Consider the following 22,583-nt stretch of genomic DNA (forward strand, 5'->3'; position numbering starts at 1 on the left):
ACCGCTAGCATTATCGCTGGTGATTGGTTGGAGTGGCGAGACAGGAAAATGGCTGCGAGTCCCTCTATAGTCCCGGTGGCTGTGACTGCTGCGGTGGTGCCGGTCCTGTCAGCGACCAGCGATTTCTCAAATTTGCGAGAAATTAAGAAGCAGCTGCTACTCATCGCAGGCCTTACTCGGGAGCGGGGCCTACTGCACAGTAGCAAATGGTGAGATGTCGGGGTCGGAAGGGACTAGACTTGGATCCTTGGCCTTTGGGGCTTTGGAGCTAATTCAGTTTGGGTGTTCCAGGTCCGCGGAGTTGGCCTTCTCCCTCCCCGCCTTGCCTCTGGCCGAGCTGCAGCCGCCGCCGCCTATTACAGAGGTAAGGACTTCCATCACTGCCAGCGCTCCTCATCAACGCGAAGAGTTACCGAGTACCCTGTCGCTGGATGGGAGCATACTGCTTATCAGGAATGTTTGTGGAGGGAATTCAAGCATTTAAAGAGCTGAATGTTTTAAACGATTTTATCGGTGTGGTTTTGTTGATCTTTGTAAAGATTTGGTGGTGCTTTACTTAAGCTGGAGAGAATTAGTAAACAGTCCTTGCTTAAGATTTCAACCTTTTAAGGTTTTGTAGCCCAGACAATGTCCTTAACGATGAGAAGAATCAAAGTTTTTTTTTTTTTTTTTAAGATTTTACTTATTTGACAGAGAGAGACACAGCGAGAGAGGGAACACAAGCAGGGGGAGTGGGAGAGGGAGAAGCAGGCTTCCCGCTGAGCAGGGAGCCGGATGTGGGGCTCGATCCGAGGACGCTGGGATTAGGACCTGAGCCGAAGGCAGACGCTTAACGACTGAGCCACCCAGGCGCCCCCCCTTTTTTATAGATTTTATTTATTTATTTGTCAGAGAGAGAGAGCACAGGCAGGGGTAGCGGCAGAGAGAGGGAGAAGCAGACTCCCCGCTGAGCAAGGAGCCCGATGCGATGCGGGACTCCATCCCAGGACCCTGGGATCATGACCTGAGCTGAAAGCAGAGGCTCAACCGCCTGAGCCACCCAGGAGTCCCGAGAAGAATCAAAGATTTTAACAGTGCGAAACTGGCTTTGGATTCAGATAGTTCTGCGTTCAAATCTCAGCTACACTAGTGACTTTTGGCAACTTACATAATATCCTGAGCCATAGTTTTTTCATTTGTGAAATGCAGATATTAATAGTATCTACTTTAAGGGGATATTGAGAAAATTAGATATGAATATATTTTATGTATGATCTATATAGCAGGTATTTTTACATAGTCTGTGTAGTCTGAATGGTTTTCATCATAATCCATTTTGTTTTTCCTGAAGATGTCATTTCTTGACCCTCCTCCGTCCGCCCCCCCCCCCCACGCGCGCACACACACTTAAAAACAGTGAATATTTCCTACTCCAAAAGGTATAATGGAGATGAGAAGGGGTGGGGAAGGAAATAAGAAAATGGTGAGTGGATGTGAAAAAGGCCGGTAGACTCCTAAGCTGAATGGACACATTTAGGACTTGTTCCAATGAAGAAAACACTGAATATGTTTTGATTCCAATTTTGTTCTGGTAATATTTGCAGCGAGAAGGATAAGGAGAATGAATTTATTAAAGTTTTAATCATGGGGCACCTGGGTGGGTCAGTCGTTGGGCGTCTACCTTCGGCTGGGATCATGGTCCCGGGGTCCTGGGATTGAGCCCCTCCTTGGACCCCCTGCTAGGTGGGAGGTCTGCTTCTCACTCTCCTATTCCCCCTGCTTGTGCTCCCTCTCTCACTGTGTCTCTCTCTGTCAAATAAATAAAATCTTTAAAAAAAAAAAAGAAAAATTCTTAAAAAAATAAAGTTTTAATCAACCTACCCCTAGAATTTGGGGGGATTATATTCTTTTTTAACTTAAATGTGCATCGGGGCGCTTGGGTGGCTCAGTCGGTTAAGCGACTGCCTTCGGCTCAGGTCATGATCCTGGGGTCCCGGGATCGAGTCCCGCATCGGGCTCCCTGCTCGGCAGGGAGTCTGCTTCTCCCTCTGACCCTCCCGACCCTCCCCCCTCTCATGTGCTCTCTCTCTCTCAAATAAATAAATAAAAATCTTTAAAAAAAAAAAAAACTTAAATGTGCATCATCTCTTTTATTTATATCCAGAATTATGTCTGTGTTCTATGCCTTTTGCAATACTAACACGTCAGAACTTTTTGAAGTATAAAAAATATAAGTAATTGCACAGTATATTGCATTTTTAAAAGATTTTATTCATTTATTTGTCAGAGAGAGCATGAGCGGGGGGGCAGGCAGAGTGAGAAGCAGACTCCCCTCTGAGCAAGGAGCCTGATGGGGGACTCTGTCCCAGGACCCTGAGATCATGACCTGAGCTGAAGGCAGATGCTTAAACCAACTGAGCCACCCAAGCATCCCAGTATATTGCATTTTTATACATATTTGAAAGCCTAGAAGAAGCAAATGGCAGATATTAATGCTAGACATTTTCCATTACTTTTCCACTTTTTCCTCCTCAAATCTGTACTACTTGCTCCATTTTACTGATGAAGAAGGGAATTCTCAGAGAAACTAAGTAACTTCCCTATTAATGTCATGAAACCAGGAAATCAAGGAATCAGAATTTGAATCCAGGTCCCTAACACTAAAGCCTATGCAACTTCCCACAGCATTTAAAGAAACAGTACACGTTTCTAAGTGTCTTGGTTTAGTTTTTTAAATTTTTATTTTTTTTCCCAACTTTTTATTTTGAAAAAAATTTACATAACCTTGGGGGGCACTTGGGTGGCTCAGTCGGTTAAGCATCTGCCTTCGGCTCAGGTCATGATCTCAGGGTCCTGGGACTGAGCCCCACATCAGGCTCTCTGCTCAGCGGGGAGCCTGCTTCTCACTCTCCCTCTGCCCCTCCCCTTGCTCTCTCTCTCTTTCTCTCTCTCCTTCTCTCTCTGTCTCTATCAAATAAATAAAATCTTTAAAAAAATTTTCATAACTGAGCACCTGGGTGGCTCAGTTGGTTAAGCGACTGCCTTCAGCTCAGGTCATGATCCTGGAGTCCCTGGATCGAGTCCCACATCGGGCTCCCTGCTCGGCAGGGAGTCTCCTTCTCCCTCTGACCCTCCCCCCTCTCATGTGTTCTCTCTCATTCTCTCTCTCTCAAATAAATAAATAAAATCTTTAAAAAAAAGTTTTTTTTTCATAACCTTAGTTTATAATAAAATAATATACAAAAGTAATTTACATATATATGTATATGTAAATAAATATATATGCTAGGTTTTGGGGAGGAAGAAAATACTTTTTCTTACATCTTGAAGTTAATGAATATGCTTCTTTTTTTTTTTTTAAATGAATATGCTTCTTGAATTTGAATTTTTATTGTCTGATTCTCTAACACTTAACATATTTGTCTCTCTTCTAGGAGGATGCCCAGGATATGGATGCTTACACCCTGGCCAAAGCCTACTTTGATGTTAAAGAGTATGATCGAGCAGCACATTTCCTGCATGGCTGCAATAGCAAGAAAGCCTATTTCCTATACATGTATTCCAGATATCTGGTGAGGGCCATTTTAAGATGTCATTCTGCCTTCAGTGAAGCATCCGTATTTAATACCAAGGGGGAAAATTTTAATCTTTTGTTTATTTATTTTTTAAAAAGATTTTATTTATTTGATAGAGATACACAGCGAGAGAGGGAATTCAAGCAGGGGGAGTGGGAGAGGGAGAAGCAGGCTCCCCACTGAGCAGGGAGCCCAATGCGGGCTCGATCCCAGGACTCTGGGATCATGACCCAAGCCGAAGGCAGACACTTAACGACTGAGCCACCCAGGCACCCCAAATTTTAATCTTTTAAATAGTTTAGCAGTAGTCTACTTGTTAACTGTACTTTATAAATACTTAACAGTAATAAAGAAGCTATCATAAATAAAGTTAAAAAGTGACAGTATAAAAGAAAATATTAAAACTATTGATAAGGGCGCCTGGCTGGCTCAGTCCGTGGAGTATGTGACTTTTTGATCTCTTGGGGTCATGAGTTTGAGCCCCACACTGGGTGTAGAGATTACTTAAAAAAATAAAATCTTTAAAAAAAATTGACAATATATTTTTTTAAGTTTTATTTATAACTCACGAGTCCAAGATCACAAGTCGCGTGCTCTTCTGACTGAGCCAGCCATGTGCCCTGATAATATTCATTATTGACAAAGGTGTGAGGCAGTAGACTCCCTATTTTAGTAGTAAAAGTTGGTAAAGACGTTTTAGAAGTCAATTTTGGCAGATTATGTCCATTTGAAATACTGTGACCAGATAATTCTACTTTAAGAAACTTAACTTGTCCAGTAGAAATACTTCAATATATGCACAAGGATATATGAATAGGGATGTTTATTAAAGTATTTTTTGTGATAGCCATAAAATGTCAATAACCTAAATAGTCATTGTTCATTCTTGCCTAAAGTATTCTTTACTATGATGTTGCAAAAAGATGATTTTCTATGCCATTGTTCTCTCCACATTTACTACTTGCCACTTGGCGTTCTACTATATGTGAGCTTTCCCTCCCCTTCTCCATTTATTTGTTTAATATCAAAGATTCCTATATTTTTTTTAATCATTTATAATTTAGTACTGTACTTAATTAGTTTGGTGCTCAGATTATTCCAGATTTGACCATTGGGAGCCCTTGAATTGTTGTTTAAAAGTAGAGACTGTGGGGCACCAGTGTGACGCAGTTGGTTGAGCCTTTGACTCTTGGTTTCCGCTCTGGTTTGATCTCATGGTTGTAGGATCCAGCCCCATGTTGGGCTCCGCACTCAGCTCAGAGTCTGCTTAGGACTCTCCCTCTGCTCCTCCCCCCTGCTCTCTCTCTGTCTCTCTTTCTGTCTCTGTCTCTCTCTAAAATAAATAAATAAATCTTTAATAAATAAAAAATAAGAGTAGTGACTAGTAGTATTTGCCATTTGGTTGGACTTGGGCCCTTTAGCTGGAATCAGGTTGCTAGTTTTAGAATGAGTTTCGAAATAAACTGAGGTAAGACCTTTTTGTTGATTTTCTCTTACAGTCTGGAGAAAAGAAGAAGGACGATGAAACAGTTGATAGCCTAGGTATGAATTTCTTTCCCTTATCTTTTGGACTAAAGCAGGGTTGCACACTCAAATGCCTATATGAGCCAGGCAGGTAATATAAATGTGTGAAGTGGACCTAGGAGGACTGTTAAAAATGAGAGAGCACAATTTCCTGCTTGTTACATACCTCTGGCTGAGGGCTGCCTTGAGGAAATGTGGGCCTAGGGTTGTCAAGGCTTTCTTCCCTTGGCCCTACCCCATTCTTTGGAACCTGAAGCTGGAAATTCAGGTTTTTAGTTGAGGCTTGTGATTTTTAAACATTGATAACTATTTCAAATTTTTAAAAACCTCCGCGGGCCTGGGGCGCCTGGGTGACTCAGTTCGTTGGGTGTTTGACTCTTGATTTCGTCTCAGATCATGATCTCAGGGTCCTAAGGTTGAGCCCCACGCTCAGCTGGGAATCTGCTTGAGATTCTCTCTCTTTCTCTCTCTCCTTCCCCACCCCCCCACTTACACTCTATCTCTCTCTGTCTAAAATAAATAAATAAATCTTCAAACAAACAAACGGGCACCTGGGTGACTCAGTCGTTAAGCGTCTGCCTTTGGCTCGGGTCATGGTCCCAGGGTCTTGGGATCGAGCCCCGCATCGGGCTCCCTGCTCTGTGGGAAGCCTGCTTCTCCCTCTCCCACTCCCTCTGCTTGTGTTCCCTCTCTCGCGGTGTCTCTCTCTGTCAAATAAATAAATAAAATCTTTAAAAAACAAACAAATAAACAAAAAACCTCTTTGAGCCTAACAAAATATGACTGCAGACCAGTTATCAGTTATAATTTCTGGAAAAAGTAAATGGATTGTGTAAGATGTTGTCCACTTCTCAGCATTTGCTCTAAGTTCCAGTTGTAACTTTGGCTGATGCTCAAAAGGAACGTCTAGGTCTACGAAATGACCATTGGCAGTCTTTCCTTAGAGCTGAGATTTTGTTTCCTAGGTCCCCTGGAGAAAGGACAAGTGAAAAATGAGGCACTTAGAGAATTGAGAGTGGAACTCAGCAAAAAACACCAGGCTCGGGAACTTGATGGATTTGGCCTTTATCTGTAAGTGTTAGAGTAATTTGGATTTTTCTATAACATTTTCTTCTGAGTAGAAGGGAGGTGTTATGAAACATTAATTTCTCCTGTAATTGTTTCTTACCTTCCTAGATATGGTGTGGTGCTTCGAAAACTGGACCTGGTGAAAGAGGCCATTGATGTGTTTGTGGAGGCTACTCATGTTTTGCCTTTGCATTGGGGAGCCTGGCTAGAACTCTGTAACTTGATTACAGACAAAGAGATGGTAAATTGAGAAATTTATGTGAAAGACCCTCTGCTCCAAGTCTTATGTAATTCTGTAATGGGATCGGAGGAGAGAGGTTTGCTAAACCTTTGCTTGTAGCTAGGTCTTTGCTCCTTCTCTAATCTCTTTCACTATTGGAATTTCAGTCTTCATTTGAAAGTCTAATGTCTGGCTTTTGGCTGGTAGTTGCTGTTGGATTTGGGTGTAGTTATATTAGAGTATCTTCTCTTTATTTCATGTTTTCACATTCAAATTTTACTGTAACTTGTTGTATACACTAAATGTTAGTATACTTTGTTTCCTTATTCTAAAGATGCCATAGGAAAGGTTTCTCTGATATCAAGGATTGTATTAAAAACATTTTTAAGGTCTCTTCTGAGCTTTCCTAGGACTCTGTAAAGATTTATAGATTTGTTAATTAATGAAATAATGTAAACTGCAATCATTTTATTAGTCATTGTTAGAGGACATTGTCTATAGAGTTTATTTTGCCATTCTTCAGTAGTTAATGGAATTGATTATATACTTCATTTTGTTGGCTTTAAAGAGCCAAAGGCTGGTTGATGTCCCCCAATAATGATATGTGCTGCTAAATCTGTGTCTGAAATCTTACCTTGGTTTATTCCTATTCATTATCTCTAACTGCCTACTAGACTTTCATTGAAAATTTATCTCCGAACTCAATATATGCAAAACCAAGTTTCTGATCTTGCCTGACAAATTCTCTTTCTTCCTCCCAGCTTGAGAGACTCTCTTGACAGCATCACTATTTCTCAAGACACCCAGTCTTGATGCTGCACAGTCATATTTGTTCTTTCTCTTAATCTCCTTTCTTCTAGTCAGTTGCCAGACCTTCCCATGGTTTCCTTCTTGTATGCATCTCTTTCTCTTGGTTTTCTTTGCCATCTTGGTTTTCAACTTAGATTTGGATTACTTATAATTAATAGCTGCTTTTCTATCTAGCTTTTCCATTTATACACTCCCATTCCCAAGCCATTGTGTATACTGTTTTCAAACTTACTCTTAAAACACCCATGTCATTGTGTCATTCTCTTGCCAAAAATTGTAGTGGTTTCCTATTGTATCCCACTTCCTATTGCACCATAGGACCTGCCCTACCAGTTCAGTCTTATTTTTTCACTACTTTTGAGCACATAGCCTCCCCTTAAACTAAGCTAGCTTCCTCATCCAATTCACGCACACTCATCAGGATTGTTTTGCCTGTCTTTATGTTGTTGCCCTGTCTAGAATGTTCTTTTTTTCTCTTCCTCTCTCTTTTTTCTTTCCAAGTTCTACCCATCCTCTAAGACTCACCTGAAATCCTATCTTTTCTTTGAAGTCTTCCTCAACTAGGTCATTCCTCCCTACTATGTTTGTGAGTCCTCTTCACTTAATTGAACTGCCCTGTGTTCATTGTTAGGCGCTCTCATAAAGTTTTGGTGATAAATTTCTTTAGACAATAAAGATAGTTCCTTGATGTTCATTTGGAAGAGAGGTCAAAGTATATTAAGTGTGTCCCTCTCTCTCCTGCTGCCAGCTGAAGTTCCTGTCTTTGCCAGACACCTGGATGAAAGAGTTTTTTCTGGCTCATATATACACAGAGTTGCAGTTGATAGAGGAGGCCCTGCAAAAGTATCAGAATCTCATTGATGTGGGCTTCTCTAAGAGCTCATATATTGTTTCCCAAATTGCAGTTGCCTATCACAATATCAGAGGTGAGTGAATAAGGATAATGAAATACCATCAAATCCTGAAGGTAGCACTGTGTTGTTTTTTAAACTTTCTTATCTTCTTTCTACAGATATTGACAAAGCCCTTTCTATTTTTAATGAGCTAAGGAAACAAGATCCTTACAGGATTGAAAATATGGACACATTCTCCAACCTTCTTTATGTGAGGGTGAGCTGCTTCTTTTGCTTAGACTTGGTCAGGCTCTTTTGTGCTTTAATCTCCTGGGTTGGATTGTCACTGAGTTGCGTTAGCTATAAGAAAAATAGGTTGGGATATTCCTCATTCATGCTTAGATTGTCTTTCTCTTTTCTTCCAGAGCATGAAGTCTGAGTTGAGTTATCTGGCTCACAACCTCTGTGAGATAGATAAATATCGTGTAGAAACATGCTGTGTAATTGGTAAGAGTCACTACTTTTTTTTTAATCTTTTTTTTTTTTTTTAAAGATTTTATTTATTTATTTAACAGAGAGAGATACAGCAAGAGAGGGAACACAAGCAGGGGGAGTGGGAGAGGGAGAAGCAGGCTCCCCGCAGAGCAGGGAGCCCGATGTGGGACTTGATCCCAGGACCCTAGGATCATGACCTGAGCCGAAGGCAGACGCTTAACCGACTGAGCCACCCAGGCGCCCACTTTTTTTTTCTTTTAAGATTTATTTTTATTGTAAGTAATGCAAATGTAAAAATAATAGTATAAAAGCATCAAGGATAACAAAATCATATACTATAGAATGTAAAAACTGGGTATAATCCCACTCCCAAGATTGTTCAGTGAGCATGACTCCAGAATATTTTTCTGTGTGAATACTAAAAATGTGTGTGTGGGTGCATGTGTGTGTATAATTTGCTTGCAAAAACAAATCATTACACACAATGATTTGTAATTTCTTCTTTTTTTTTTTTAACTTAACAGTATATCTTTTCTTTTTATTTAGTACATCCAAATTTGTATTATTTTGATGGCTATTTAGTATTTTATTACATAGATGTGCCATCATTTTTATGTAATAATTTTCTATTTAAGTTGTGGCCACTGTTTGTTAATATAAAAACAGTTTCAGGAACCATTTTGTGTGTGTGTGTGTGCGTGCGCACGCAGAATGGTGGTTTTATTAAAGAACCTGTACAGGACCCGTGGGCAGAAAGAGCTGCTGCACTGGGGTCTTGAGGAGTGGTGATTATACACTTGGAGTTGGGGGAAGGAAAAGGGAGGTTTCAAAAGGACTTTCATATGCTAAAGAGGACGGACCTACAAGATACTGGAGGCCTTGTCATTGTCAAGTTAAGGTTGTTTTCCCCTCTAGCAAGGTATTAACGTTAAGATAGTTGGGAGATTCCTGGAAGAAAGTCACACAAGTCCCACCTGGGAGTGAGGGGGTAGGGGGAGGTTGTAGGCTGTCAGCTTATGCTTTGTCTTCAGCTTGCCTTCTGCTCCCTCATCATTTTGCCCCTGAACAATTTTGACCCTTAAATCTTTAAGGTTGTTGAAGGTGGAAGGGCTCATCTTCTGTAACTTCTTCCTGCCGAGTAGGGGTGTAGAGATGCCCCTACCTAGGTCAACATTGGTCAGTTGGGGAACATATAGGGGAGTTATTAAAGGGGAGGCAGCTGAATCCAACACGGTCAACATATATGAATCTCTTTGAGTAGGAGGGATCATCTGTCAATGTGAAGTCATTGTAGGGACGGAGTCTCAGCACCAAGCAGAGAGATACTGAAAAAGATAATGCATTAAGATTAGTATGGCTATAAGAATGAGAAGTCCAATAAAGAGATCCTTAATAGTTGACCATAATTTTCTTCCAGTCCAGGAGTTTAAAGCAGTCACTAAAGGAAAGAGATCATTTAAAACGCCAATTTGAGTATTCGTGTCAGTTAAAAACCCAGAAATATTTTTGTGATAATCTGGAATGTATACACAGCATTCTGTTTTTATGATAGAGCAAGTTCTGCCTTGTGCAACGGTTAAAGCACCTAAGGTCATTCTGTTTTGTAAAGCTGCTTTACACATTTGTATTACTTTAGTATTTAATAGAGAAATGTTACTTTGATTGTAATATAAGGATTTGACCATGTACTTATTAAGAGCTTCTTTGTGTCAAACAACATCCTCCAATCTTTTTTTTTTTTTTAAAGATTTTATTTATTTATTTGACAGAGAGAGAGATAGCGAGAGCAGGAACACAAGCAGGGGGAGTGGGAGAGGGAGAAGCAGGCTTCCTGACAAGCAGGGAGCCCAATGTGGGGCTCGATCCCAGGACCCTGGGACCATGACCTGAGCCGCAGGCAGACGCTTAATGACTGAGCCACCCAGGCGCCCCATCCTCCAATCTTAAAGAGGGAACAAAGATGGATGCCAGGTGGTCATACCAATGAGACACAAAACATGTCCACCATTATTTTAAATTTGGAAGGTTAGCTGGGTTTAATAATGGTAATGGTTTTAACAATGTGTCCGTGCATCCAGGCAAAACCCGGAGTACAGCGGCCTATCCAGCTTGGGGGAGCCATGGACACAAGTTAGAGTCACTTAGCCATTGGGTCTCAGCCAGGACCCAGCCATCGAATACTGGGCCTTCTTGCACTGCAGTCAGGATATTAAGGGCTCTTCAGTTTTGGAGGGTCATCCTTTGAATTTGTGTGAATTTCAGGCCCATTTGATTGGGGAGTTATGGCTTGATAATAATCCCCTTTTCTTTAAATTGCTCCATGGGCATATAGGACGAGGAAGGCATATTTGGAGTCAGTATAAATATTTTTAAGACTTTTGCCAATTGCAAAGCACAGGTGGGCACTATTAATTCTGCTTTGGGGGCAGACGTGTTTGCTGGCAAGGCTTTGGCCTCAACAGTCTGAGTTAGACTGACTAAAGCACACCCAGCTTTTCTTACCCCTTTTTCATGAAACAACTGCCATTGGTAAACTAGTTGTCTTCTGCGTTTTTGATAGGGGAATCTTTTAAATCTGGTTGACTCCAATAAGCAAGGTCATGACCTCTGAACAGTTATGCTCTATAGAAGTTATGATGGTCAGGTCCAGGCATAAGGGTAGCTGGGTTTAAAGTTTGACACATTTTAAGTATTATTTCAGGCATATCTGTAAGCATTGCCTGGTGTTTAATAAGTCAGTTTCCCTTGGGACGCGTGGGTGGCTCAGTCGGTTAAGCATCTGCCTTTGGCCCAGGTCATGATCCCAGGGTCCTGGGATCGAGTCCCGCTTCGGGCTCCTTGCTCAGCGGGGAGCCTGCTTCTCCCTTTGCCTGCTCTGCCTGCAGCTCTCCCTGCTTGTGCGTTCTCTCTCTCTGATAAATAAATAAAATTGTTTAAAAACAAGTCAGTTTCCCATCATCCATTGGTGGCTTTTGGTCTCTAAGACATTCTGGACCCGATGTGAAGTCCTTACAGCCAGGGAGTGTCCCACAGTGAGCTTTGAGGCTCCTTTACCAGGAGGTATGCTTGGCTAAAGCCTTTGTTTGCGATTATACCTCAATAGAGGTGGCTTCTAGGATAAATACGACTATGAGGATGAAACCATCAAGAAGCAACCCCCTTTTTTAAGATTTAAAAAAATTTATTTTATTTTATTTTTAAGATTATTTATTTATTTATTTGACAGAGAGAGAGAGAGAGACAGCGAGAAAGGGAACACAAGCAGGGTGAGTGGAGAGGGAGAAGCAGGCTCCTGGCTGAGCAGGGAGCCCAGTGCAGGGCTCCATCCCAGGACCCTGGGATCATGACCTGAGCCGAAGGCAGATGCTTAATGACTGAGCCACCCAGGCGCCCCTTTTTTAAGATTTTTATTTATTTATTTGAGAGAGAGGAGGGGAGAGAGAGAGCATGAGCAGGGGGAGGGGCAGAGGGAGAGGGAGAAGCAGACACCTGCTGAGCAGGGAGCCTGACATGGGGCTCGACCCCAGGACCTTGGGAGCATGACCTGAGCCGAAGGCAGATGCTTAACCGACTGAGCCACTGAAGCGCCCCAAGAAGCCCTTTTTTTTTGGTTTGAGATCTAGCCTTAACAATATTCTAATTACAAGGAATCACTGGGAAGTGGGAGAAGACTTGTCAAGAAATAAGGACATCCGGATGCCTGGGTGGCTCAGTCGTTAAGCGTCTGCCTTCGGCTCAGGTCATGATCCCAGGGTCATGAGATCGAGCCCCACATCCTGCTTGGCAGGAAGCCTGCTTCTGCCTCTCCCACTCCCCCTGCTTGTGTTCCTGCTCTCGCTATCTCTCTGTCAAACAAATAAATAAAATCTTTAAAAAACAAAAAAAAAAACAAAACAAAAAGAAATAAGGACATCCCCAGGTGCGTCACCCAATCAGGAGCCATTTTTGTATGTGTACATTTATTTTTGCATGTTTATGCAACTGTTTCTGTGCAATATCTTCTTTTTTTTTTTTTTTAAAGATTTTATTTATTTATTTGACAGAGAGAGAGAGAAAGAGAGAGAGAGAGAAGAGCGGGGGGAGAGGGAGAAACAGGCTCTCCACAGAGCAGAGAGCCCGATGCGGGACTCGATCCCAGGACCCTGAGATCATGACCTGAGCCGAAGGCAGATGCTTAACCAACTGAGCCACCCAGGCGCCCCTGTGTAATATCTTCTTAACAGTGAAGGGTGGTTCAAAAGTGTGTATAGTTTAACCTTTTTTTTTTTTTTTTTTTTAAAGATTTTATTTATTTATTTGAGAGAGAGAGAGAGAGAGAGCATGAGAGGGGGGAGGGTCAGAGGGAGAAGCAGACTCCCTGCCGAGCAGGGAGCCCGATGCGGGACTCGATCCTGTGACTCCAGGATCATGACCTGAGCCGAAGGCAGTCGCTTAACCAACTGAGCCACCCAGGCGCCCTAACCTTAATATTACTAAAAAATTTATAAGGATTTTCAAACCTCTGAAAAGAGATGAGGGTCAGTGTTTCTCTGTATAATGGTATTTCAGTCTTTGCACTATTGACATATTGGGCTGATAATTTTTTTGTAGAGGGCTGTCCTGTGCATTGTAGGGTGTAAGCGGTATCCCCCTCTTCTACTCACTAGATGCCAGCAACCTTTCCCCAGTTGTGACAACCAAAAATGTATGCAGATACTGCCAACTCTTGGGGTTAGAATCATCCGTGGTTGAGAACCATGGCCTTATGTACTCCACCACACTAGTGTGACCTGATCATCAGTTGACATCAACACATCAGTGGCCACTTTTGGATAAAAGTAAGCTTGGGGGGCGCCTGGGGGGCTCTGTCGTTAAGTGTCTGCCTTTGGCTCAGGTTATGATCCCTGGGTCCTGGGATCGAGCCCCGCATCGGGCTCCCTGCTCTGCGGGAAGCCTGCTTCTCCCTCTCCCACTCCCCCTGCTTGTGTTCCCTCTCTCGCTGTGTCTCTCTCTGCCAAATAAATAAATAAAATCTAAAAAAAAAAAAAAAGTAAGCTTGGTTGTTTGTGACTGAACGCCTAGGTTCCCTGGAAACGAAAGGGAGATGTCTGTTGCTAGGTGTTTGATGACACAGCGTTGAGATCATATATTCGTATCTTTCTAGGTCAGGAAGTTCTTATTAAGAATCGATAGAATTGAGCTGATAGAATTTCAGTCCATCGGGCGCCTGGGTGGCTCAGTTGGTTAAGCGACTGCCTTCAGCTCAGGTCATGATCCTGGAGTCCCTGGATCGAGTCCCGCATCGGGCTCCCTGCTCGGCGGGGAGTCTGCTTCTCCCTCTGACCCTCCCCACTCTCATGTGCTCTCTCTCATTCTCTCTCTCTCAAATAAATAAATAAAATCTTAAAAAAAAAAAAAAAAGAATTTCAGTCCATCAATTCACTATTTCTAGCCCTTAAGGAAGTTGTTTTGTTCAGTATGGGAAAAAAAGCATTAAAAAAATTGTAATAGGAAAATGTAATATTGGAACATAGGTGAGAGTGGTAATAAATGATCTATTCAGTGTCAGCATTATGAAAAAAAGATAAAGTCTATTATGGGCAGAACTCTCTTTTATTCAGAAAACATCTTTTGAGCATCTTCTGAGTGCCAGGCACTGTGCTTTGTATTGTAGTACCTACCCTAATTGCCTATTGAGGAAGACTAATAAGAAAATAACTATAATGCAATGGGTTGAGTGTTAGGATTGAGGTAAACCGAAGATGCTGAGAAGGTACATAGGAAAGATACCTAATGTAGCCTGTGATTAGGGAAGTCTTGAGAAGGTGGTCCTTGAAGGCTAGGCAGATGTGAAAGAGTTTAGTAAGGGAGGAAAAGGATTGACTTGGGAAGGGCATTGCACTGCAGAGGCACTGAAGTATGAAACAGGCGTTGTGCCTGAAGTAGCTCCGGTGTGGGAGGTGGGAATGTTCAAAAGGGGCTAGATCTTTTTTTTTTTTTAAGATTTTAAAAAAATTTTTATTTTTTTGACAGAGAGAGAGCGAGAGCAGGAACACAGGCAGGGGGAGTGGGAGAGGGAGAAGCAAGCTTTCCGCGGAGCAAGGAGCCTGATGTGGGGCTCGATCCCCGGACCCTGGGATCATGACCCGAGCTGAAGGCAGACGCTTAACGACTGAGCCACCCAGGCGCCCCTAAAAAAATTTTTTTTCAACATTTTTTTTTTTAAAGATTTTATTTATTTATTTGAGACAGAGAGAATGAGAGACAGAGAGCATGAGAGGGAGGAGGGTCAGAGGGAGAAGCAGACTCCCTGCCGAGCAGGGAGCCCGATGCGGGACTCGATCCCGGGACTCCAGGATCACGACCTGAGCCGAAGGCAGTCGCTTAACCAACTGAGCCACCCAGGCGCCCTTTTTTCAACATTTCATTTTATTTATTTGCCAGAGAGACCACAAGCAGGGGAAGCGGCAGGCAGAGGGAGAAGCAGACTCCCCGCCGAGCCGGGAGCCTGATGTGGGGCTTGATCCCAGGACCCTGGGATCATGACTTGAGCCGAAGGCAGAAGCTAACGACTGAGCCACCCAGGCGTTTTTTTTCTTTTTTTAAGAATTTTAAAAATTTTTATTTATTTGACAGAGAGTGAAATAACGAGAGCAGGAACACAAGCAGGGGGAGTGGGAGAGGGAGAAGCAGGCTTCCCGTGGAGCAGGGAGCCCGAAGAAAAAGGGGCCAGATCTTCAAGAGTCTTTTATGCCTTGCTGAACATTCAGATTTTATTTTGAAGGCGGTAGGAGTCTTCTGAAGAATTTTTATTTTTTTTTAAGATTTTATTTATTTATTTGACAGAGAGAGACACAGCGAGAGAGGGAACACAAGCAGGGGGAGTGGGAGAGGGAGAAGCAGGCTCCCCGCAGAGCAGGGAGCCTGATGTGGGACTTGATCCCAGGACCCTGGGATCATGACCTGAGCCGAAGGCAGTCGCTTAACTGACTGAGCCACCCAGGCGCCCCTGAAGAATTTTTAATCAGAGAGTGATGAAAGTTCTCAGATTTTCATTTTCTTTTTTTTTTGTTAAAGATTTTATTTATTTATTTGACAGAGACAGAGATAGCGAGAGCAGGAACACAAGCAGCGGGAGTGGGAGAGGGAGAAGCAGGCTTCCCCCCGAGGAGGGAGCCCGATGCGGGACTCTATCCCAGGACCCTGGGATCATGACCTGAGCCGAAGGCAGACGCTTAACAACTGAGCCATCCAGCCACCCAGATTTTCATTTTCAAATGATGACTGGAGACAGTGTGCTGGGAGGATTAGAAAAAGGGCAAGACTAGAAGCAGGGAGACCAGCTAGGAGACTTGCAATAATCCCATCTAGGAATGATGATGAGAGCCTACACTGAGGTACTAGCAGGAGGGATGGAGAGAGGCTGTTGGACTTAGAAGATATTTAGGAAATAGAACAAACAGGAATTAACGACTGGGTAACTGGATGGGTAACAGTGCCCTGTACATGAAGAAAGGAAACAGAGGTCGGGGAGATAAGGAGCAATCCTTTTTTTCACCTCTTGACTTAGAGCCAATTAAAATCAAAGGAGACATATATATGAAGAGTAATGATTTAGGAGGTTTTTGTTTTTTTAATAATCATTTGAGATGAACTTTTTTTTTTAGATTTTATTTATTTGAGAGAGAGAGATAGCAAGAGAAAGCATAACTGGGGGGGTTGGGGGGAGGGAGGGAGAAGTAGACTCCCTGCTGAGCAGGGAGCCTGGTGGCAGGGGGAAGGGGGCTTGATCCCAGGCCCCAGGGATCATGACCTGAGGTGAGGGCAGATGCTTAACCAACTGAGCCACCCAGGCGCCCCTTGAGGTGAACTCCTCAATGAACTGTTTTTTTTCTCGGCATATCTGTAAATGCCCAGCACAGCGCCTGACATATGGTCAATAAATGTTTGTTGAATTTAGCCCACCTACCTTAAAAATAAAAAATAAGGAATATTAGTTTATGACAAAAAATATACTTCAGCTTTCACATTGTAGCCAGTTCAGAAGAATTAAAAAGGAGAAAGAAGAATGGAGAGAAGAAAAGAAACTGAGGACCTGAGAGAGAATGAACGCTCTTATGAATAGAGTGGTGTCAGGGATCTCCTGTTTGTTTAGTCCTTGCTTCTGCTCTTATGTCATGATATGAATTGATTGTTTCCTTCTGTGTCTTTTCTGGAATTCCAATCTCTGAGTGGCAGCATGTATGTGTATGTGTATATATATATATATATATATATATAACAGCATATATACTATAGTATGGCATAGTTAAGTCTGGAATCTGGAACCAGACTACTCAAGTTTAAATCTTGGTTGTACTACCAAGTAGCTGTGTGACCTTGGACTTAGCCTGTCTATGCTAGTTTTCTCATTAATAAAGGGATAGTAGATCCTTCTCTCAGGTAATTATCATGAGGATTAGATAAATTGATGCCTAGAAACCACTTATACCAATGTAGCTTGCCCAGCATGTTGTAACCATTCATTATATTTTAGCTCTTCCAAATGAGATTAAAAAAAAAAAATCTCATCTACTTGATCTTTGCTCAAAACTTGGCTTGTTCCAGCTTCTTTAATATCTCCATCATCCTCACTCCTTTAGCACCTAGGGCTTATATAGGGCTATATCCCTTTTTCTGGGTGGGGAATCAATATTTTGGCCTAGAAATGTACCATGTTCATACATACAGCTTTCATTCCTTCCCTTTCCCTACTCCCCAGCTAATGACTATTTAGGTTATTTTTTCATTTTTACTATTAGAAACATTCTGCTTCATAGCTACATTAGAAACAGGATTTGTGGGGTTTTTAAATTATTATTAAGTTTAATTAATTAATTTATTTATTTATTAAAAGATTTTATTTATTTATTTGCCAGAGAGAGAGAGCGAGAGTGCACAGAGCAGGGGGAGGAGCAGAGGCAGAGGGAGAAGCAGGCTCCTTGCTGAGCAGGGAGCCTGATGTGGGGCTCGATCCCAGGACCCTGGGACCATGACCTGGGCCAAAGGCAGACGCTTAACCGACTGAGCCACCCAGGCATCCCAGTTATTAAGTTTAATGTTATATTAGTTTCAGGTGTACAACACAGAGATTTGACAGTTCTCTATATTACTGAACACTCACCATGATAAGCGTAGTCACCATACAATTGCAGTATTATTGACTGTATTCCCTATGCTGTACTTTGCTTTCTGTGACTTATTTACTTTATAACTGGAAATTTGTATCTTTTAATCCCCTTTATTCAGTTGTTCTTTTTTTTTTTTTTAAAGATTTTATTTATTTATTTATTTGAGAGAGAGAGAGAATGAGAGACAGAGAGCATGAGAGGGAGGAGGGTCAGAGGGAGAAGCAGACTCCCCGCGGAGCAGGGAGCCCGACGCGGGACTCGATCCTGGGACTCCAGGACCATGACCCGAGCCGAAGGCAGCCGCTTAACCAACTGAGCCACCCAGGCGCCCCAGTTGTTCTTTTTTTAAAAAAATAGTTTATTCTTTTTCTAAAAATAGCTTTATTGAAAAAAACAGCTTCATTGAGGTATAATTTACATACCATAAAATTTACCAACTTTAAGTTTACAGTTCAATGAGTTTTTATAAATTTATAGAGTTGCGTAATCATAGCCATAAATCCAGTTTAGAATATTCTGGCACCCTTGGAAGTTCCCTTGAATGTGTTTGCAGTCAGTCCCCCTTGCATCCCCTAGCAGCCACAGATTTGCCTTCTCACTCTATATTTTGCCTTTTCTTGAAATTTTCATGTAAATAGAATCTTGGAATATTTAGTCTTATTGTCTGGCTTCTTTCACTTAGCTGTTTCTGAAGTTACCCATGTCGTAGCATGTATCAGTAGTTCTTTCCTTTTTAATCTTGACTAGTATTCCATTGTTTAGATATATACATTTTGTTTATCCGTTTACCAGTTGACATAAGTCAAATGGCTTCTATACCCTTTCTGCAAATAAAATCTTCCACAGAATCCCAAAAACTTTCACTTGTTCTTTTCAAGACCGATGCTAGTAGACCTGCTTTGATTCTTGTGGGAGAGAGGAGCTCAGAGCTCTGCCTTTTTATCCCTTGAGGTATGTACCTCTTTAGAAACCTAGGAATAGGGGCGCCTGGATGGCTCAGTCATTAAGCGTCTGCCTTCGGCTCAGGTTATGATCCCAGAGTCCTAGGATTGAGCCCTGCATTGGGCTCCCTGCTCTGCGGGAAGCCTGCTTCTCCCTCTCCCACTCCCCCTGCTTGTGTTTCTGCTCTTGCTGTCTCTCTGTCAAATAAATAAATAAAATCTTAAAAAAAAAAAAAGAAACCTAGGAATATAGTTGGAAAACTACCAATCTAAAGCATACTATAGAAATTTCCTACCTTTTTTTTGTTGTTTGGTTTTTTTTAAAGATTTTATTTATTTGTCAGAGAGAGCACACAAGCAGTGGAGGGGAGCGGCAAGCAGAGGGAGAAGCAGGCTCCCCACTGAGCAAGGAGCCCAATGTGGGACTTGATCCCAGGACCCCAAGATCATGACCTGAGCCAAAGGCAGACGTTTAACTGACTGAGCCACCCAGGCGTCCCTTCCTACCCTTTGTTAAGAAAATGTGGATAATTAAGGAGGGCACGTGATGTGATGAGCACTGGGTGTTATACACAACTAAAGAATCAATGAACATTACATCAAAACTAATAATGTATTATATGTTGGCTAATTGAATTTAAATTTTAAAAATGGAGAAAAAAAAAGAAAATGTGGGTAAATGCTATATCCAGATGAAATAAACTGAAGAAAAACTTTAAGTGTTAGGGAACACCTTTTTTTTTTTTTTTTTTAAAACCAGAATGTGTGATAGATGCACTATATTTCCCAAGGGAATGATGATGTTCCCTTTATGTACAATTTGGCTTTTCTTCAAACACCTTGGGGGAATGGGTTATAGTTTCATGCCTGTTCTGTGGAATGCTATTTTAGTGGGCTTACATTTTTACCTGTCCAGTTATTCATATATATATTTTTTATTTTTCAATCAGGCAATTATTATAGTTTGCGTTCTCAGCATGAGAAAGCAGCCTTATATTTCCAGAGAGCCCTGAAATTGAATCCTCGGTATCTTGGGGCCTGGACACTGATGGGACATGAATACATGGAAATGAAGAACACATCTGCTGCTATTCAGGCTTATAGGTGAGGTTCTAGTTGAGGGGTGAGGTGGAGGGGATTACTGTGATGTTAGGAGCCTCTCTTGAGCCTACAAATCGCTAACCTTGATTCTGCCCTCTTACCAGTCTCTCTTCCATTTCTTAGACATGCCATCGAGGTCAATAAACGGGACTACAGAGCCTGGTATGGGCTTGGACAGACCTATGAAATCCTTAAGATGCCATTTTATTGCCTTTATTATTATAGACGGGCCCATCAGCTTCGGTAAGTCTGACCGGTTAATGATGTGTTATGAGACGAGCTCATACTTTTCTTTACCTTTTTTTAAATTTTTTTATTTTTAAAGATTTTATTTATTTATTTGACAGAGAGAGACACAGCGAGAGAGGGAACACAAGCAGGGGGAGAGGGAGAGGGAGAAGCAGGCTTCCCATGGAGCAGGGAGCCCGATGTGGGGCTTGATCCCAGGACCCTGGGATCATGACCTGAGCCGAAGGCAGACGCTTAACGACTGAGCCACCCAGGCACCCCTTTTCTTTACCTTTTGATAGCTACTGAAGAATCACAGTGATTGAATGGTTTTGATTCTTAGAGACCTGGGTTTAAACGTGCCATATGCTTTTTGGTCGTTTTTATGTAGTGTATTCTTTTGGGTTAATAGTATAATTGTGAACACAAAATAATATAATTATATGAAGTATTGGATTAAAGATCAGTCACTGTATAGATTTGAAATAGTGGTCGGTGATGGTGTTTCCTTGAGGGAGGACTTTAGTTTTTTTTAAAGTCTTTGCTCAGATGCCTGTTCCTCTTTTTTCTTAGGCCCAATGATTCTCGTATGCTGGTTGCTTTAGGAGAATGTTATGAGAAACTGAATCAATTAGTGGAAGCCAAAAAGGTACCTGCATTTGGGTCCTGGAGAATTTGAGTGGAAATCAGCAGTTTGGATGAAGGGTTGGGCTATCTGTGCTCTAATTGTCCTTCATTCTGATCTATCTACGTACAAAAGTCTTAAGTATTTATAGGCTCATAGGCTAAAAAGCAAAGCGGGGCTGACATCATCAGTGGGAATATCAGTCTAGTAAAAATGCTTTATATTCTGCAAGTCCACACTTCTGGGCGGCTTGTAGGACTTTAGCCTTTATGTGGTAGGTCATGGTACATGGGACGATGGTCAAAGTGACCAGTTTATTTTTCTGACAGTGTTACTGGAGAGCTTATGCCGTGGGAGATGTGGAGAAAATGGCTCTGGTGAAACTGGCAAAGTAAGTGAAAGGAGTGAAATGCTGTTATTTCTGTTGGCTTCTCTGGTATTGTGCATCTTGTGCTTTTATTTTTTATCATTAGCTTTCTTTGAGATCTGATTTGTACTTACAGACCAATTTATTTTGTAGGCTTCATGAACAATTGACTGAGTCAGAACAAGCTGCCCAGTGTTACATCAAATATATCCAAGATATCTATTCCTGTGGGGTATGTGTCATGAGCATGAGAATTGGGTTGCTGATCTCATCCTGACCACCTCAGTCACTCCTGCTTTCCTTCTCTAGGAAATAGTGGAGCACCTAGAAGAGAGCACTGCTTTCCGCTATTTGGCCCAGTACTATTTTAAGTGCAAGCTGTGGGATGAAGCTTCAACTTGTGCCCAAAAGTGTTGTGCATTCAACGATGTGAGTAGCAGTTCTTTATTAAAGGGTTTGGATTTTAGGCTCAAACTTATGATCTTTACTGTGATCTGAGGGTGGAAGATGGGTGAGAAGCTAAGTGGAAAGGCTACCTTGATACGTGAAACTTTCACATCAGCATTTTAGAACTTTTTTTTGAGAATAGCCTTGGACATATTTTGAAACAGTTGCCTGACTTTGTTTCAGACCCGGGAAGAAGGGAAGGCCTTGCTCCGGCAAATCCTACAACTTCGGAACCAAGGCGAGACTCCCTCTACTGAGATGCCTGCTCCCTTTTTCCTCCCTGCCTCACTATCTGCTAACAATACTCCCACACGCAGAGTTTCTCCACTCAACCTGTCTTCAGTCACACCATAGTTGGCTACTTTTAAGCCATTACTAGACCCATGTTAAGCCTTACCTCTGTGTAAGGAATGGCACATCTGTTCTTCCAAGGACCTTGGTTTTTTGTTTGTATAGATGGAACAGCTCCTTGGGGACAGTTTATAGAATCAACTTGGTGTAGACTGACAGAAGAATCCTGGCAGCAACAGAAATTGTCTTTTGCCGGTTAGAAGCATTTCTATTTCCCTTCTGTTCAGAGAGTGGCTATGGATCTTGGCCTTTTTCCCAGATCTTTTCCCCGCCTCTAAAAAACATCCCTTTAACAGCACTTTAGCAAAGGCAAGGCTTACAGGAACAAAGTTTTAATGCTGCTGGGAGTGAGATTTCTTAGAGAAGCATGGAAGGGAGAAAAGTGTGCTGTTCTACCCTCTGCAGGCAGTAGGGGCACTGTGTACCCTAGGAAGGTCAGGGCACTGGGTAGGCATGACATCATCATTCTTGGATTTACTGAGCATGACTGTGCTGTCAGAGGGAATATTTGAAGAGTGAAGCTGTTCTTCCTTTGTGGGGATGGTCTTCTAAAACATCATTTTAAGGACTCTTCCAAAAGCTTTCAAATAGAAAGGAACTTACTAGAGTTGAATCAAAGAAGGAACAAAAAGAATCTTACTTTGCAGTGAACCACTGATGGCAAAAGAGCCTGTGGAGTTAGCTATACCCTTACTAAAGCAAAGCAAGGAGGCAGGAGTAACAGATAATTTCGTGGACATTCAGGAGTGTTATTTTGTGGCTATATGGACAAGAATAAACTCACCTCAAGCTGGTCTGTTGTAATCAATATTTTTGACATAGTTATTTTTCTCTCCCCTCTATTATCTCCAACAAACTGTCCTTTTCACC

General features: G+C 42.0%; 1 protein-coding gene across 1 annotated transcript; it reads left to right on the forward strand.

Annotated features, from left to right (window-relative positions):
- The first annotated feature begins 15 nt into the window (after positions 1–15).
- On the forward strand, positions 16–22,507 carry CDC23 (cell division cycle 23). Its single transcript, XM_006737207.3, has 16 exons — positions 16–209; positions 292–364; positions 3,414–3,551; positions 5,054–5,096; positions 6,044–6,149; positions 6,255–6,387; positions 7,925–8,102; positions 8,189–8,286; positions 8,435–8,516; positions 19,545–19,698; positions 19,819–19,938; positions 20,497–20,572; positions 20,878–20,939; positions 21,069–21,147; positions 21,225–21,344; positions 21,546–22,507. The coding sequence occupies exons 1-16, from the start codon at positions 49–51 to the stop codon at positions 21,714–21,716; spliced, it is 1,794 nt and encodes a 597-aa protein (XP_006737270.1). The 5' UTR covers positions 16–48; the 3' UTR covers positions 21,717–22,507.
- Positions 22,508–22,583: the final 76 nt, after the last annotated feature.

The sequence above is a fragment of the Leptonychotes weddellii genome, chromosome 7, assembly GCF_054177405.1.
Source record: "Leptonychotes weddellii isolate Sample4059 chromosome 7, ASM5417740v2, whole genome shotgun sequence".
NCBI lineage: Eukaryota > Metazoa > Chordata > Mammalia > Carnivora > Phocidae > Leptonychotes > Leptonychotes weddellii.